Below are 20,268 nucleotides of genomic sequence, written 5' to 3' on the forward strand. Positions count from 1 at the left end.
CTTGAAGTGTTTGCATGCTCTCAGTGTAAACGGCGTTTGGTGATTAACAGGAATGGTCTGGTTTTGTTGCATTGTACACTTGCATTGTTGCAGTGTCATTGGTTTGTAGATGGTTGTGTTTGTAGTTGATTATAAAAGGAGTATTCTTGTTGTCAATTGCTTGAAATGTATGCACTTGCGGTGAGTGCTGTTGATAACAGAAACATTCTAGTTGTGTTTGCTTGCAGTGCTGCGGAGGTGCATGCTTGCAGTGTAGAAACTTCATTAATTAAAATGGGATCATTCTAATTTAGTTGCGTTTGTTGCCCGATTGCAGTGCTGCAGGTTCATGCATTTGCAGTGTAGATAGTCTCACTAATTATGAAAGGAATATTTTAGTTCTCTCACATTGCTTGCAGTAAGAGATACTGAATATAATTGAAACACTCCAGTTGTTATCTTGCATTGTCGAAGTGTTTCATACGTGCATTGTTGATGATAACAGGAACATTGTAGTTTTGTAGTTTGCACAAGTGCATGCTTGTAGTCTAGAAACTTCATTGATTTAAAAAGGATCATTCTAGTTCTGTTGCATTGCATGATTGCAGTGCTGCACAATAATGCAATTTCAGCATAGACAACTTTATTAATTAATTAACAGGAAAAGTTTTGTTGTTCACTTGCAGTGTTGCAGAGTTGCATGTTTGCAGTGTTGCAGGGTCATGCATTTGCAGTATAGACAGCTTCACTGATGTAGAAGGAGCAATGAAATTCAAAACAGCATTATAAATTTAACATTCTAGTTGTTTCTTTGTATTGTTTAATGCTTGCAGTGTAGATAGCCTTGTTGATTCTACCAGCAATGTTCTAGCTTCATTGCATTTCTCACTTGCAGTGTAGTCAGCTTGTTTAAAGCAGGAACATCCTAGTTCTGTTTGCAGGCAATGCTTTCTAAGATCACTTTATAAAACAATAACATGATATCTTTATTATTAGCGTCACTGATTATAAAGGCATAATTCTAGATTTGTTGCATTTGCAGTGTTGCAGAGAAGACAGCTTTATTCATTATAATGAGAGTGTTCTAGTTATGTTGCATCACGAACGTATTTGTTTATCCTAAAGCTCCTCTTATTCCCACTGGTAGCCACCACATCACTCGCTGTTAATTTGCATAAAGTTAAACTCTCCTCAGCAGCATTGCATCTCCTGTGGTTGCTGATGCTAATATTGCAGCAAATCGCTGTCAGCGTGTCACTCACTCATTCCTGGAGGGAAACTGATGACACTGGGTTTTCTAGAGTGCACAAGTTTGACAGCATGTCTCACATGTGTCATTCCTGTCAGAGTCTGAATCTGTGAGAATGAAAGAGTTCAGACGTGAGAATGAGTGCAGGACAGATGTACGCGGCGAGGAGCGACAGCGCTTCCCAAACCAACGCCGCGTCCAGACGTTTTAAGAGTCTCCGCACATCTGTCATAAGATTGCACCGTCGTGAGATTGTCATTTTGATCAATCTTTTTGGGTGCTGAGGCAGGGGTGTGAGGAGCTGCACTTTTATGTGTGTGTTTTAGGTGTATTTGGATGCTTTCAATTCATCTTCATTGTGTGCACTGTTCTCTGTGACAATTGTTTGGATTTAGGGCTCGGATTTCACAATGGATTTGAAGTGTTGTCTAAACACAGCATTGTTCATCATAAACAAAGAGCCTGAAAATCAAACTTGGACAGCTTCATTGTTTATAAAAGGAACATTTCAAGTTTCAAGTCAACATACACTTGTCATTATAACATTCTATTTATGTTTTCTTGCAATGTTGCAGATTTGCATGCATGCAGTGTACACAGGTTTGTTGATTATAACAGGAACATTTTAGTTTTGTTGCATTTCTCATTTGCAGTGTTGCAGACATCACACATTTACAATGTAGACAGTTTTGTTGCAATGCATGCTTGCAGCGTTGTACAGTTATGCAGCTGAAGTGTAGACAGCTTCATTGATTATAAAAGGAACATTCTAGTTTTGCCAAGTCTCTTGCAGCGTTTGCAGTACACGGCTTTGATTATAACAGGAACATTTTAGTAAAGTTGCATTGTTGCAGGATCACACACCTGCAGCATTCTAGCTTCCCTTGTAGTTTTGCATATCAGTTGCAGTGTTGGCAACTTAACTGATTTGAATGGGACCATTCTAGGTTTTTTTGCATTCACTTGAACTGTTGCATAGATGCATGTTTGTGTTGTATTTCTCTCTTGCAGTGTAGTCAGCTTTGCTGATTTTAAACAGGAACATTCTAGTTCTGTTGCACTGCACATTTGCAGTGTTGCAGGCTTATGCATTTGCAGTGTAGACAACTTCATTTATTATTGAAGGAGAGTTGTGCTTCTGTTCTACTTTGCTTAAAGGTTTGCAATTACATTTTAGCTTTGTTACATTTCTCACCTGCACTGTTTGCCATACAAACGTAAGCAAAGATCCTCAACTTTATTTTGAATTTTATTTTAGATAAAATGTTTTAAATACTTCAGCTGCATATAATCATGGCTCCTTTTGGCCTTGGGAAAACAGAGTGTTTTAAGCCAAAATGTTTATATAATAATTCTGATTCATCAATGTTAGAACAAAGTTATAAACATGTATGTGCATATATATTATGCACCTGTTGTGAATTTTACAGAAATCAAAACCTTTTCTGCACATAAATACATGTAAACATGTCAGTGAATGAGACACATTTTGCTTGACCATGTTTAATCTTTATTGTCAATGACAGAACTGTTCCTTCGTCTTCACTTTTAAAAGATGATAGTTTAGCTTAGTTTAACTATCTATAATTATATGGTGACACTTTATTATTTGCAGTCAGGATCGCTTTTTCTCTGCTGTCTAACCACTTTTCTGTAACATATTTTTCTCTTTCTTTGTTTAGAGCCGTAATGCATTCAGAGAATCCAACTTTAGGACTGAGACGCCAAAGCCAATGAGACGCCAGTGAAACAAAGCCAGAAACGCCACATTCATCTACTACAAAAGCACAATGGAAGATCTGCCTTCTTGACGAGTCACGATGCATGAATATCCACGGTGTGTTGACGTGCCTACGTAGATGCAAACCGCTTCTTTTGACCTTCCACATTTGGACGCCCCACTTTTAACCTCGACTTTAATCGGCAGACTCAACATGCTCGCCTTCCATCAGTTGTGACTGGAGTTTGGCGGCAGCATGCGTCCATGGGCGGGCTCCTGGCGCTGGATAGCGCTGGTCCTGCTGGCCTGGGGGACGTTGCTCTTCTATATCGGGGGACATCTGGTGAGAGACAACGAACATGCGCCACGCTCCAGCCGTGAGCTGGCGAAGATCCTCACCAAGTTGGAGCGACTGAAACAGCAGAATGAAGACCTGCGGCGCATGGCTCAGTCACTACGGTAAACTGGCTCGCTTACAGTCAAATAACACCAATTTACATCTAATTTACTGAATTAAATATGTTATTCATATTAATAATAGGTGCTGATTCCAAAAATAGCGTCTGTTTTGCTGTAGCATGTCACAGTTTCTCACAAAATATAAGTATGTTGGATTTCATAGCACTTGTGCTTTCAACAACAGTGAAGAAGTCTTGTATTATCCTTTAATCAGCAGAAAAACTGCCACAAAGACATGATTCCTGTCTTCCTCTGAGCCAGATTTGTTTAATTCTGTTTAATTCTCATCTCATTTTCACATTTGAATGATTCTCAAGACATTAATTTAAGCCTAATCTTGTGAAGTGAATGTAGTAAAGTTTTTTTTTTATATATATATATTTTTTTTTTTTTTTTTTTGAGCACAGCATCATCAAAGGTAATATTGTTTTTTTTTGTTTTTTTTTTCAATCATCTGAATTTCTAAGTGCCATGATCCATTGTTACAGCTTCTGTCACAATTTCTTTATTTTCTCACCATCAAAATTCTCTTTTTGTAATCCACAGATTAAAAAAATAACTTATTTGCATACTTATTTGCAACAGAATGAGAATTAGAAAATAATAACAGGATTTTCATTTTTGGCTGAATTATTCTTTTACAGTTGACGTCAAAAGTTTATATTTCCAAAATGTTATTATGTAACCAAAATAAGAGAGATCATACAAAATGCATGTTATTGTTTATTTAGTACTGACCTAAATAAGATATTTTATATAAAAGATGTTTACATATAGTGCACAATGACTGTATGATTTTGAGATCCAACAGAAGGTTTGAACACTCCAGAAGGAAACACAATGCACACAAAGCACAGTTTTTTTTTTTTGAAGATTAGGGTAAATTTAACTTATTTTGTCTTCTGGGAAACATGTAACTATCTTCTGTAGTCTGTGAAGGGCAGTACTAAATGAAAAAATATGATATCAGGGCAAAATAAGAAAAATGTGCCTCCATTCTTTTCAAAAGTTTTCACCCCCTAGCTCTTAATACATGTTTTTTCCTTCTGGAGCATCAGTGAGCATTTGAACCTTCTCTAATGGTTGCATATGAGTCCCTCAGTTGTCCTCAGTGTGAAAAGATGGATCTCAAAATCATACAGTCATTGTTGGAATGGGTTCAAATACACAAAAATGCTGGAAAACCAAAGAATTTGTGGAACCTGAAGGATTTTTTGGAAGAATAGCAGGCAGTTTAACTGCAACTCGTAACAACTATCACAAAACAAAAAACACAGCTGTGGATCATTCTGGTAACAGCACAATATTAAGAATCAAAGGGATGTAACCTTTTGACCAGGGTCATTTTTATAAATTCACTATTATTTTCTCTTGTGGACTGTATGTAGACATCTTTTATGTGAAGTATCTTATTCAGGTCAGTACTAAATAAACAATAACATGCATTTTGTATGATCCCTCTTATTTTGGTAAAATAATAAACATTTTGAAGATTCTGAAAGGGGAATGTAAACTTTTGACCTCAACTGTAACGTTGGCATTTGTGCTAGAAAGACCAGCTGAGACCGGGTTGTTTTATGCTGGTTAGTGCTGGTTTGATGCTTTTGTTGCAGGTAATCCATTGTGTTGCTTATTAGGAATATTGCATGGTTTATTTAATATAAAATTAGAGTGTGAAACAAGCACACGCAGTCATTTTCACAGGACATGTTCCTGCGTTCAAAAGCAGCTTGACAGTATTGAACAAAACAAAGGTTCTCAAGACATTTTTTAAGTGTGAATTACTTTTAATTTGACCCAGCATCTTATGCAGTGCTTTGCTCTGCTGTAATTGTGAAATGCTGTCAAATTACCTTCATCTGGGGGATTTTTTTTCTCAGTAAATATTGATGTATAGAAGTATTTACATTTTTAATCAACTGACAGTCTTAGCAAAAGCATTTGGCATGAAGATGCATTGTGTACTCTTTGTGAATACTATATTTAAGACACAGTTTGGTTTGTGGTGTCAAGGCTGTGAGTTTTGCCACCGAAGAGCCTTTCTAGCATTTGCAGTGTTTGACCCGATTCTGTCTGATGTGAGTTCAGTACCCTGGATACAATGTCAGCTGTTGTACTCCTAAAAGAACAAGAGAAATGGAAACACATAAGCTTCCGTAGAAAAAAAAAAAATCCCATGTTCATAAATGTTCCTCCAAATAGTCAGTAGTTCCCAACAAAGGCTTAAAATTACATATACTATTATTATTGATATAGTAATTTAATATATATTATAATTAATTTAATATATAATTAATATTATATATTTTTTACATTTAATAATTAATTTAATTATGTTATTATTTAATTTTTTTTGTACGTTGCTTTGGATAAAAGCGTCTGCTAAATGCATAAATAAGTGTAATATTATTTTAATTTTTACTTATTTTAATTAATACTTCACCTACCTTAATTAAAATGCTAAAATAAGAAATCATATTTCTTTTCCCCTCAGTAACTATTTTTATTGAAGCACAGCGAGTTCTTGCAGTGCAGACGGTGAGCAGATTTGTGACGCGTGACTCAGAGCTCGACTGAGGCAGGACGGCGTGTGAGGAGTTTTGCAGGATGTTCTGGAGAGACGTTAGGAAGGTTTTCTGAAGTTCTGATGGAAAAAGTCAAGGTTTATAAAGAGCTTATACTGAGGAGAGAAGACTGAGGAAAATTTGGCTCTCTCACGGTTTCGTTGGGTGCACAGTAAATGTCAGAGGATTGTGCAACATGTTTGAGAAAAAGTGTTTTTGCAGAGGACCTGGAGAAAATGCTGTTTTTCTTAAAAGGATCATCAGTGAAGTAGGACTCCAAAAGTAATTGAAGAAATAATTGCAGATTACAGCTGCCACAATTAACTGATTGTGCAAAGTGTTGATTACAGCACAGTGCTGTTTTGTAAGAGAAGCGTGAATCTACATTTGATAGTCTGTAGCATGTCGTTCCTCAAAAACAGCTCCAGAGAGCCAATCTATGGCCCGTAAGCAGTGAATAGAGCCACTTTGGTCATTTGTCTTTGTCGGGCTGATGGAGCGGCATCTATTTCAGATATAAATCTCGGTCTGATCAATGTCTTCTGTGCTTTAATTCCAAACAGATCGTCCATCGTGGCTGTTGCGTGTCGGGTCTCAGTCTCCCATTGATCCGTTCTAAACCTGGAGGTCCACAATATCAATCCCCAGATCTCTGATAGATCCAGCAGTGTCCTTGGCCTATGGGACTGGAGAAATATTGATTATAAAACAGCTGTATTTAGTGAGATTTACTAAGGAAAGATTCACTAGGACTAGTGCTCATACAGTCCTGCAGCATTTGTGCTTTTGTGACAAATTAAGTAATTATATGCATTATATATGTATGTGTGTGTGTGACTATGCATGTAAATTTATTGTATTTTATATTATTAATGATTTGTATATTGATATAATTATATTTATATTATTGATAATAAGTATGATTTTATTATATTATACAAATAGACATTAAAAATATAAAACCATAAGTGCTGTATATTATTATGAGAACATATATAATTTATTAAATAATTTATATTATTTTATGATTTTTATGTTGTATTTTATGAAATATAATTGCTATTTTCTGTTATGTGTCTATATATGTTTTTTTTTATATTTTATTGTATATCTATTTTAAAGAATTATCATAGTACCAATAATTATATATATATATATATATATATATATTTTTTTTTTTATATTATTAAAAAAATAATAATAATAAAGTCTAAGTATTACTGCACCCATGTTGTTGTTGAGAGCCTCCATTTCTCCTAAAAATAACAAAACATTTTCTTAAAGGAATATCCTCAACAAAGCACTGTCCAAGTGCCTGAAGGTACACATAGTGTTTTATGTAATTTATACATGCACATACTACTATCATAAAGTGATGATAAAAACCTACTGGATAGATATATTAACATGGGAATTGAAGCTTAAAGCAATAAAATGTTTCCAGCCTTTGCTGATGTGAAATGGAATGGTCTCTGACAACGGCCCATGTGTGTGTGTCTGTGTTGTGCATTATTATGAAGCACCCTCCACACATCATAACGTTGATTTGTTTCATAGAGACGCGGCGCTCCACACCCTCAGGCTGGCTGAGGATATGTGTGCTTTCTGTCAATATCATTATATGTGCAATTAAAATTGCCACCGAGCTTTGGAAAACATTCATCCACAGCAATTCGTCAAAAATACACACAATAAACAGAGAAAATAAAATAGCTTCTCTTCACTGAAAGCTTTCTTATGATTAAGAATATTGCCCAATGCACTTAGTATGCACAGCCAGACTTTGACTATCAGCAGAAAAGTTCATCCTCATTGCAGCTCATTGTGTTTTGTGTTGACACAACATTTTGGGATGGTTGTGGCTTGGGTGTTCTGGATGAGTTTAGCATTGCTATACAGGTATTTGTTTGTTTTGAATGGTTGTAACGTTGTTATGCAGTTGCTAAGGTGTTCTGAATGGTTGTAACATTGCTCTGCAGTTGCTGTGGTGTTCTGGATGGGTGTAACTTGTTGCTACGTAGTTTCTAGGGTGTTCTGAATGGTTGTAACATTGCTGTGCAGTTGCTATGGTGTTCTGGATGGGTGTAACTTGTTGCTACATTGTTTCTAGGGTGTTCTGAATGGTTGTAACATTATTGTGCAGTTGCTTGGGTGTTCTGAATGGTTGTAATGTTACTGCGCAGTTGGTAGGGTGTTCTGAATGGATGTAACATTGCTGTGCAGTTGCTGTGGTGTCTGGATGGGTGTAACTTTGTGCTACATAGTTTCTAGGGTGTTCTGAATGGTTGTAACATTGCTGTGCAGTTGCTTTGGTGTTCTGGATGGGTGTAACATGTTGCTACGTAGTTTCTAAGGTGTTTTGGCTGGTTGTGACTTTACTGTGCAATTGCTATGGTGTTCTGGTTGAGTGTAACTTGTTGCTACGTAGTTTCTAGGGTGTTCTGAATGGTTGTAACATTACTGTGCAGTTGCTATGGTGTTTTGGATGGGTGTAACTTGTTACGTAGTTTCTAGGGTGTTCTGGATGGTTGTAATATTGCTGTGCAGTTGCTATGGTGTTCTGGATGGGTGTAACCTGTTGCTACGTAGTTATAGGGTGTTCTGGATGGTTGTAACATTGCTGTGCAGTTGCTATGGTGTTCTGGATGGGTGTAACTTGTTGCTGCATAGTTTCTAGGGTGTTCTGAATGGTTGTAACATTGCTGTGCATTAGCTTTGGTGTTCTGGATGGTTGTAACATTGATGTGCAGTTGCTATGGTGTTCTGGATGGGTGTAACTTGTTGCTACATAGTTTCTTGGGTGTTCTGAATGGTAGTAACATTGTGTAGTTGCTAGGGTGTTCTGAATGGTTGCAACATTGTTGTGCAGTTGCTATGATGTTCTGGATGGGTGTAACTTGTTTCTACATCGTTTCTAGGGTGTTCTGAATGGTTGTAACGTTACTGTGCAGTTGGTAGGGCGTTCTGAATGGATGTAACATTGCTGTGCAGTTACTGTGGTGTTCTGGATGAGTGTAACTTGTTGCTACGTGTGCAGTTGCTAGGGTGTTCTGGATTGTTGTAACATGCTGCTGTGCAGTTGCTAAGGTATTCTGGAAGGTTGTAGCATCACTGTACAATTGTTTGGGTGTTTTGGATGGTTGTAATGTAGCTGTGCAGCTGCCAGGGTGTTCGGGATGGTTGTAACATTTCTATATAGATGCTGGGGTGTTCTGGTTGTAACTTGTGGCTACACAGTTGCTTGGGTTTTCTGGATTGTTGTAACATGTTGCTATGCAGTTGCTAAGGATGGTTGTAATGTTATGCATTTTCTAGGGTGTTCTGGATATTTGTAATGTTATGCAATTGCTAGGGTGTTCTGGGTGGTTGTAACGTTATGCAGTTGGTAGGGTGTTCTGGATGGTTGTAGCATTGCTATACAAATGCTTGGGTGTTTTGAATGGTTGTAATATGTTGCTATGCAGTTCCTAGGGTGTTCTGGATGGTTGTCACATGTTGCAATGCTTTTGCTTGCGTGTTTTGCATGATTTTAACATGTTGTTATGCAGTTACTATGGTATTCAGAGTGGTTTCTTACTGGTTCAATTGAAAAGAGTCCCTGCTCAAGTCTCTGTGGTATTCTGGTCTGTAGATATGGCTGTAGTTCCTCTTTCAATGCAAGCCTGTGGGATTTTTCCACCTATTTCATCATCCAGCAGGTGAAAACCTTCAGACTGATTGCTTAAGTAACAGCACACTTACTGTAGGATTAGAAGTTTGTTCATATTCACTAATCATTTTGCAGTATTCAGATCTTCTTGCCTCGTTTTCATCGTCATATCTGTGTGATCTTCAGGCTTCGGTCTCCATCTTCTCCTCCTGACTAATCTTGCGACCCTCGTAATTACCTCTCGGAGCGCTGTATGTGGCAGTGACTGACAGTAATTCACTGGCCGTAATGTCATTTGGCCGCCGTTCACTCCTGTATCAGACTCTGTTTTGCTCTCCATCAGCAGTTCTGAAGTTCTGCTCCTCTGATGCTCGTGTCTCACACTTGTTAGATGGAATTGAACCGAGCTTTTCTGCTCTCTAATAACGTTTCATTTCTACTTAAATTCAATAGTCCTCAGGCACTTTTCATTTGCGTATGTATGTATGTATATATATATATATATATATATATATATAGTTGCCATTTGCATATATTGCAGATATATATTTGCAGCCTTGAACGCTGAACCATCTGCACTCTTTGAAGTGTGTTTCGAGTATCTAGCAGTTGGTACCAGACGGGGGCTGATAGGGTCCTTGTGTAATCTTTAGAGGAACGTTCAGGGGCCGAAGGGAAAAGAGCTTCACTGCAAACACCTGAGGGCCACAGACTTCCTGATTTCTCTCTCTTTTTTCCGCTCTTGCTGTGCAGTCTGAGTAATTTCCTCTCTGCTGGTTTCCTAGATATTTAAAGGGATAGCGCACATAAAAATTTAAATTGTGTCATTTACTCACTCTCAAGTTCCAAATTTGTGTTAGTTTGTTTCTGGTGCTAAACACCAAAGAAGATGTTTTGAAGAATGTTGGTAACTGAGAGGTTGACGATTTACTTTCATAGTATGGAGTCAGTGGGGACCATCAACTGTTCAGTTACCCACATGCTTCAAGATATGTTCTTTTGTGTTCAACAGAAGAAAGAAATTCATATATTCCTCAAAAGATGTTTCAAAAGCTATTTTCAAGAGTATTAATAACTTTTAGTTATGGTCCCATATTGGACCATATTGGAGTTTATGGTCCCCGTTGACTTACATAGTATGGAAAAATTAGTATGAAGGTCAATGGAGACTATCAACTCTTTAGTTATCAATATTCTTCAAAATGTCTTATTTTGTGTTCAACATCCGAAAGAAATTACCACGGGTTTGGAACAACCTGAGGGTGAGTTTTCAGTGAACTGTCACTTTGTCTCTATACAGTCATAACATACAGTAAATGGCTAACGTGATCTCATTAGTATCTGCAGGTGTTTATAAAGTGAACTGGATTTTAGATCGCATTTATCATGATGCAAAGCTGCTTAGGGGGCCGACCTACTTCTTTTGCAAACTGCAGTAAGAGAGACATAATTCAGATGTTATGAAATGTGGATTTATTCGTACATTTGAGGACCTGAAAGGCCAATTTAATCTTCCAGAGTTTTCATTTTTCTTTTACTTACAGTTATGTGCTTCGCTTAAAGCGAAACGGCTCTCCGTTCGCCTTCATGAAGGCATCCAAATGATGTGGTAAAATATTAGAATGTTCCTATCAAGTCTTAATTGGAGGTTTATTGCATTAAAGACCTGGAACTTTTGTAATGTGAATCTAATTGGAAGGTTGTTTGGCGTAATATTGCTGCAGCCTCGAGAAACCTTAATCTAATTATTCATTATAGCTCTCTGCACAGATTGTATTTCATGCCACATAACTTTTTTCAGATGATTTTTCTCTTCAAACTACCAATGTTGCTCACTTTGGATGATCAGTAAGTTCTTTTGGCCATACTTTTAAAATGTTGTCTATTTCACAATAGCGCTAACCAAAAAATGCAGTAAAAACTGTAATATTGTGAAATATTATTCCAATTTAAAATAAAGTTTTATATACTGTAAAAATATATTTTAAGCATCATTACTTCACATGATCCTTTAGTTCTAATATACTGAATTGCTGCTCAAGAAAATATTATTATTATCACTGTTCAGTATTATTATCATAGCAATTATCACTGTTGAAAACAGTTGTGCTGCTTTATAAATTTGTAATCTGTGATGCATTTTTTTTTTCCAGAATCCTTTCTTAAATAGAAAAGTCTAGGTCATTTCTTTCCTATGTCTTGCTTTTGGTTTCCTCAGTGGCTGTTTTTGTTATTTGCTTTAAAATTAAAGCCTCTTTTGCATCTTTTGAATCAATTAGTATTCCCTCCTCCACTTTTGCAAATTGTGCTAACATGCTCTATTGATTTCTCCACGCTAATCTTTGTTCCTTTGCATATATGCCCTCATGCATATGCATGCAACAGCAGTATTAATATTAATGCACGATTACCATATTAATGTGTAATATATCCAATCTACTCAGTGGTTTCAGATATCGACCCGTTTACTGCCGTATGAAAACAAATGGAAATATTCAGTAAACATTCAGTTATAAAATAAGGCCAATATGATAATATGTGATGTTAAATGAGCAGTTGGTGGTGTCATGCAGAGTTTCCCAAAGGCTCATTAGTTAAGGGGTGATTTCATCTAAATCAGCTGAATAGAAACGAACAGTCAAACTGTAATTAGCAATTACGCTTTAGACGAATGTAAGCAGCAAATTTATGCACCGCGCTAAACGCTATTGAACATCGCAGCAGACATTTATGATTATTTTATTCATGGCCAATTGGTAATCAGGCTCCAGTGAATCAACATTTGGAGCCTGTAGTTTTGCGCTTGTTTACACAGCGTTGGCGGTCTGATTGCTTTCTTCATGGACGCCGCGAGTTTGCAAACGCTCTAAGCTGTGGAAAGAGTTCGCTAACAAACCGTGTGTGTTTTGCAGGATTCCGGAAGGACAGTCGGATGGGCCGGTATCATCAGGAAGACTGCGCTCTCTCGAGGAACAGCTAAGCCGAGCCAAACAGAAGATCCACAGTTTTCAGAGATTATCTGGAGATGGTAAGAGCGGAGATCATCCGAACTGAGTCCATATATATTAACACCCATACACCTAACCCAAACACTCATAGCCTTCCATTGGATGGATAAACACTAAGTAAATGATTTCAAGAGCTGTTTTTAGAGAATGCATCTCTAAAGGAGAAGTCCACTTCCAAAACAAAGAATCACATATAATGTACTCACCCCCTTGCCATCCAAGATGTTCATGTCGTCTTCTCCATTATATGGAGAAAATTCCTGAAATGTTTTCCTCAAAAAAAATAATTTCTTTATGACTGAAGAACGAAGAACATGAACATCTTGGGTGACAAGGGGGTGAGTACATTATATGTGCATCTTTGTTTTGGAAGTAGACTTCTCCTTTAATATGAACATTTTGTCATGTTTTGTAGAATTCTTTTTTTTTTTTTTACTTTCAGTAAAAAATTTAATGAAGAATCTGCCAGTGGAATAAAATATAAATACACTTATATTCACAATACATTCTACAAAACTGAGTCTAATGACTTTTGTCTGAATTTGACTGATTTCAAAGATTTGTAGATACAGTGCAGTTCAAAGGTTTGTGGTTAGTCATTTTGCACTGCAGGCGAAAACACTGTTTTTTCATACACCTGTCAAGTTTGATATTTTGGGCTTTTCGTTTTTTCAGCCAAAAACCATTGTTATGTGTTTCTTTTATAGCGCTTTATCTATTTGTGTCAACAGATTTACATTACAGTCCATGTTTTTAAAGGCCGTTTTCTCAAAATGAGCTTTTTCTCCTACACTTTCTCCTAAATCTCAACTTCAGTAGCACTTACACACACCAAACCTTAATTTTTTATTCCTGCCTATATCCTGAAGGTTTTTACAGAGGGATTATATACAATATTTTAAATCCCCCAAATATGTGAAAATATATTGTTCTCTGTATTTTCTAAATTATGGAGTGACAAAAATGAGATACCCAAAATTACTTCTGTGAAAATATTTGACCCTAATATGTCAGAAAACTTAAACAAGAATTTTGCAACTGACAAATGTAGGCAAATTAGCGCACATTTCAGTAAATAATGTCTCATTTGCATATTTAAACATAACATTTTAGAAAACTTGTAATGCAAAAAAATGTTTGCAATTATCAATGTAATCAATCAACTGGATAAGTAAGGCAATAACTATTAGTTCATTTTTTTACCCTAATCACCAGCAGTGTCTCGCCTTAAAAATACAGTGAAAACAATAATGTTGTGAAATATTTTTACAATTTAAAACAAATGTTTTCTATTTGAATATATTTTAAAATGTAATTTATTCCTATGTTGCAAAAGTCTTCAGCATCACATGATCCTTCAGAAATCATTCTAATATGCAATTAGATGCAATGCAAGAAAAAAAACACTTTCATGATTTTAAAAAAGAATAATAAAAATCTTATTTTATGCAGTGTTGCTTCTCTGGAAAGTTTATCCGATTTCAAAGATTTGTAGATATTTTACTGGGAAACAAACTACAACATTTAAAAACCCATTTTAAAAAAAATGGCAATAAAATAAAAGCAATGCTTTATTTGGATGTTTCACATTTTCTTACATTTTAAGCATTTTTATAACAGCTGTTATGTATGTTTATTAATGTAATGCAATTAATTAGACAAAAATGTAATAAACTATCACAATTATTGATGCATTCTGAGTATAAATATGCTTCCATCAGAACAGTTTAAGCCTTTTAAGCAACCGAGTCATGTTTTTGTGCCCACATTTCTAGCAACAATTTAATTTGCTTTGTCAGCCAGTAAGCATTTTACATTAATCTTTGGAATATTATGTGACAGAAATAACAAACGATGCATCATCAATAGCTTTTTGTTTCCTCAAATTAGCCTGGAATGCTTTCATTCAAATATAATTCACAAAATGTGTAAACTGCTCTCCAGTCCCCTGCAGATGCGCTGTTTAGTGCTGGCAAGTATATGACATGCTTTTCGGGGAAATCCGCCTATGTCTTACTTACAGCTGCATATGAAACTGTGATATAATAATGTATTTTAGCATTGAAAAAATTAGCTGTTTATATTCTGGTTTAGACTTGCAGATCGACACCCATGTAGATGCACAACAGAATGAGTCATTGTGTAGGTAGATGTTTGTGTGTGTATTCAAGTCTTTGCATGCATAATCATGGGTAGGGAACGGGTCAAGGTCGGGGGAAATTTCCTTGCTGCAGGATCAGCCAGAAATAACTACCAACATCATCATCAGCATCAGCAGCAGCATCATCGTCACCCCGGGCCAGAAGAGCACAGGTCACAGATGTATAAGAATCATCCTTAAAGAGCCTGTCTCTCATCGTGCTGCCTCACGTCGTGTTCTGACCCCTATAAAAAGACAGAGAGATGCTGTGTGTCTCACTCGGGTCACCTCTGCTGTAATGAGAGCAGGATTAGAGGAGAAAGCAGCTCTGCTCAAAACCCTAGTGAGCTGCTCACCTACAGCACCTGAAGACAAAGCCTCACAGTCATAGCCATACTTATATAAATGGTTCTTCACTAGACTAGAACTGCACTTGCATTAGCTATATTGTATTTGTATCTACAGTATGTATGCATGTCTGTGTGTGTGTGTGTGTGTGTGTGTGTGTGTGTGCATGTATCATTTTCAAATATTTTAATTCTAATTTAAAAATTTCATCAGTATGTTTGAGTATTAAATGAATATTTTAGTAGTTATTTTAATAGTAATTTTATTAACATTGAGCTCCTAAAATTGATTTTATTAATATTGTGAATAATTATTTTTTTCCATGTTACATTTCCTGTTTTTATAAAAAAAAAATCTTTATACATTTTTTATACATTTTTTTATGTCTATACAGTTTTATTCATTTTCATTCAGTTTTAGTTTTAGTATTTTAGTACATCAAGTTAAACTAAGTAAAAATAGAAATATTGCTTTGGCAAATAGCTAGAAAAAAAAAAGATTTTTATATTTTATTTTAAGTTAATATATTTTCATTTTGTTTTTCGTGGTTTTGGTTTTAGTTAACTATAATAAGAGCCTGATTTGTAATATAATATAGATCTGAATATAACTTTAATAACCCTTATTTGCAATACTTTTAAATTACTAAAGCAACATTTTTATTATACTTTCTATGGTATTTCTTTCTTGACACTTTTTAAAATACTTAATTCAATAGTAAAACAAAGTAAATAATAGTAAGTAATATAGTAATTTTTTAATAGTTATTGTAACAGCTCCTAAAATAGATTTTCTTACTATTTTTAATAATAATAATAATAATAATTATTATTATTATTATTATTATTATTATTATTTATTATTATTATTATTATTATTATTATTATTATTATTATTATTATTTCATGCTACATTTTCTGTTTTTGTCATTTTTTTGGTATTTTTTATGTCTATACATTTATTTATTTATTTATTTACTTAATTACTTATTTTCATTTTTAACTCAGTTTTAGTTTTAATATTTTAGTACATCAAGTCAGAGTAAATAAAAATGAGAAGTGTTGCTTTGGCAATTAGCTAGAAAAAATGTTTAACTATAATTAACTATAATTAACTGTAGTTAACTATAATAAAAGCCTGATTTGTAGTATTATAATTTAGTTCTGAATATAACTGTAATAAAAACTGTAATAAAAAAGTTAATTATAGTTCAACTTTTTTTTTTCTAGCTAATCGCCAAAGCAACATTTCTCATTTTTATTTAGTTAAACTTGATGTACTAAAATACTAAACCTAAAACTGAATTAAAAATGAGGGAAAACTATATACATACATACATACACGCACACACACACACACACACACACACACACACACACATATATATATATATATATATATATATATATATGTGTCTTTATATGTCTTTATATGTCTAAATTATACAACTACAAATATACTAACATTTCATTCAACATGCTGAAAAAATAAAACGGTAATTAAATGTGTTATTTATATTATTTCTATATTTATCAATTTATAAATTATATATATATATATATATATATATATATATATATAAAAGTAAATAAAATATTTAATTAAAAAATATATAAATTATTTAAAATATAAAATAATTTAAAATAATCCTATGTATAAATATTTTTATTTTAGATTTTAAGTATTTTTATGTGTATTGTGAGTCCTACTTTTTGTGAAACATCTAAATGAGTCACTTATGAGGTTCGGTCTCAGTTAGGATGCTGCCTATGTGGGTGGTATACAGCAGGACAGCTCACTAGAGTTTGGAGCAGAGCTCCTCTTCAGGGTCACCCGTCCCGGAGAGATTATACCCAGGAGGAGTTTCTTGAAAAGCACTGAATTGAACGTATTACATAAGAGCAGAAAAAGAGAAGAGTAGAGCGAGAAACGAATGAAAGCAGAATCAAAAAGAGGACAGTCCAAATCTTTCGGCAAGACTGACAGCAATTGCAGCCTTTTACATTTTCTTTCGAAACTCACAGACTATTACAAGTCTACCTGCTGCCTTTTTATATAACACACATGTGTCAACAGTAATAGCTGTTAAGTCAACTAGAAGCATTGTGTACTGAGGCCGTTTAGTTGTGATTATCTTCGCTGCCGCTCAGACATTATAGCTTAATTAGAGCACTTTTGTATCTCTCTTCTCTTTGTCAGTTGGTCCGGGTCGAGAACAGGAGGAACTGCGGAGGAAAGTGGAGAACGGAGTGAAAGAGCTATGGTATTTTATTCGCAGCGAGATACAGAAACTGAGTCACGTCGACCCGTCGGACAGACAGAAACACTCTGAGGTGCTGCTGCAGGACCTCGGTCATCAACAGAGGTCAGATACGTACAGTATGAACATGCCATTGCTCACCGATGCTCTTTTATTGCTCAGGGGACTGACTGGTGTCATTCAAGATTTGTCTTTAATTCTTTTAAAGAAAGCTAAATAAATACAAATGAGACATGAAGTTAGAAAATTGGGCTCTAAGACGAGACGCATTATTAAGTATTAAGATTTATTGTATTGTGAAAATAGCACTGATTGCCTCTAAATTATTTTAATGTAATAAGAAAAAATGTTTAAAAAAGAAAAAAAATAATGTAAAATAAGATAAGATAAGTGTTAATCAACCATGTAAATATTTATTTTATTAAAGATTGAAGAATACAGTATGGTGTTATTTGACTATACTTTAATATATATAATAGTTAACAAATAGGATAGCATATAGTAATAGTATATAGAAGTTATTCTTATATAGTTATTATTATAAAGTTGTATGTATGTATATATATATATATATATACTGCTGGTCAAAAGTTTGGGATCAGTAAGATTAAATTAAAATTAAAAAAGAACAGCATTTATTCAAAATAGAAATAAATAAATGTTCTTTTTAACTTATTTATCAAAGAATGCTGAAAAAAGAATCACAGGTTCCAAAAAATATTTGGAAGCACAACTGTTTCCAACATTGATAATTCTAATAATCAATCAGCATATTAGAATGATTTCTGAAGGATCATGTGACACTTTCAGATTTGCATCTCAGGAATAAATTATATTTTAAAGTATATTAAAATAAAAAACATTGTTTTATATTGTAATAACATTTTGCAGTATTAATGTTTTTTTTCTGTATTTTTGATCAAATAAATGCAGTCTTGATGAGCATAATAGACTTATTTAAAAAAAACAAATCTTACTGATCCCAAACTTTTAAGCGGCAGTGTATATAAAACTTCACTATGTATATTATGTATAGATGGTTAGATAGATAATGTAAAATAATACATAATAATATTTTAAATATTATTAAAAAAAAATGTACAATAAAATTATTTATATATATATATATATATATATATATATATATATATATATTATATAATACATTATAATTTATACTTTTATAAATTTATTTTACATTATAAAAATTATTATAATTCTGCCTTTTGAGCAACAAGGCTTTTAAATGAAGTAAAGAAATAGAAAATTAATTTTAGATTTTAAAAATACAGTAATATTTCAAAATATTAATAAAATTTAAAATTGCTGTTTTCTTTTTGAATATATTGTCAAGTGTAATTTATTTCTGAGATGTAAAGCTGAATTTCCAGCACAATTACTCCAGTCTTTAGTGTCACAAGATCCTTCAGAAATCATTCTAATATGCTGATTTGCTGCTCAAGAAACATTTCTGATTATTATCAATGTTGATAACAGTTGTACTGCTTCATATTTTTTTGGAAATATATATAATTAATTGTCAAAAATCTTAATGTTCTTAAAACAAAACCTACTTTATTTATGCATTCTTCTAAATTATGAGTTAAGCATGTTCTCGACGACTTTAATAACATTCAGGATTGTTTTTGGTGAGTTGGATGATGAAGAATTGACGTGCGTCTCTAGTTTCATCATAATGAAGCAGCTCCAGACACTAATAGCAGCATAATAGAAATATAGCAGCACTTAATTTTGAGTTATCACCCGCTAGACTAATTACGGACAGGGACGCTGTCAATATCTCATTATCTCAGTGTCTCTGAGACGCTCCATCAGCACATTCACACCTGTTTATCCATTTTGACAAAGAGAAGCGTTCGATACACATTTAACGCGGTGCTGTTTTCCAGCGAACGGCTCCCTGAGGAGTCTCTCATTGATGAAGTAATAATTAAACTCCTCATAAACTCAGCATATGCTCGTCTGTTTGAGTTAGCAAATGACGGTTTAACAGAACTCATTACTGGTCTCTAAAACTCAATTGTGTTTTGGTCTTTTTGAGATTTTATTTGATTTATTAAAGGAATACTACAAATGAAGTCATCAGTTACTCATTTCAAACCTGTATTACTTCATTTCTTGAGTGAAACACAAAAGGAGATGTTGAGCTGAATGTCCACACTGCTCTTTTCCTCATTAAAATGCTGCAAAATAAAAGGCTAAACGGAAGGATGCAGCACTTTCTTTGCCTCTTTCTCTCTCTGGCAGTGAATTTATTGTGTAATTGTAAACGACTGGTAATTACAGCCAAATTAGAGCAATAATCAGATTTTAGATCTGCCCGTTCAATCCCACAGTCCTCACTGGAGGCCGAAGAGCGGACAAATCAAATGGAAAAGCTTAATGTTTTTTATATGATATTATGATTTATTATAGTATTTGTTCAGTTTGTTAGTTCTTTTCAAAATGATGCCTCAAACAGTTTATGCTGCTTAACATACTTTACTTTTTTATATTAACAGTACTATTTATATTAACAGAACTTTCCACCCAATATATTTATTTGAAGTATATTATTTATTTTAAGTGCTTCCAGCACGGTGTGGATTTCTCTGACACACCAAAATCAGAAGAAGAAGAAAAATAAATACACAAATAAATAATTTAACAAAAATATTAATATGAAAGGTAACCAGTTACTACCCAGCAGTTGTAATTAGTGCTTTGTCAGATAATAGAGGACTCTTCTCCCGTGTGTTTCTTTTAGGACCATCATGACAGACCTGCACGATCTCAGTCAGGCAGACGGAGCAGGAGACTGGAGAGAGAAGGAGGCCAGAGATCTCTCCAACCTGGTGCAGAATAGGATCTCCTACCTGCAGGTACAGCACA

General features: G+C 34.3%; 1 protein-coding gene across 1 annotated transcript in view; it reads left to right on the forward strand.

Moving 5' to 3' along the window:
* The window catches only part of fut8b (fucosyltransferase 8b (alpha (1,6) fucosyltransferase)), an 88,375-nt gene that overhangs the window by 48,439 nt on the left and 19,668 nt on the right, over window positions 1–20,268 (forward strand). Inside the window, 5 exon segments of the mRNA XM_051138524.1 lie at window positions 2,911–3,065; window positions 3,156–3,407; window positions 12,533–12,648; window positions 17,316–17,481; window positions 20,144–20,258. Of these exon segments, the coding sequence (XP_050994481.1) occupies window positions 3,205–3,407; window positions 12,533–12,648; window positions 17,316–17,481; window positions 20,144–20,258 (600 nt within the window). The 5' untranslated portion in view covers window positions 2,911–3,065; window positions 3,156–3,204.

This window comes from Labeo rohita, chromosome 20, assembly GCF_022985175.1.
Source record: "Labeo rohita strain BAU-BD-2019 chromosome 20, IGBB_LRoh.1.0, whole genome shotgun sequence".
Lineage (NCBI taxonomy): Eukaryota > Metazoa > Chordata > Actinopteri > Cypriniformes > Cyprinidae > Labeo > Labeo rohita.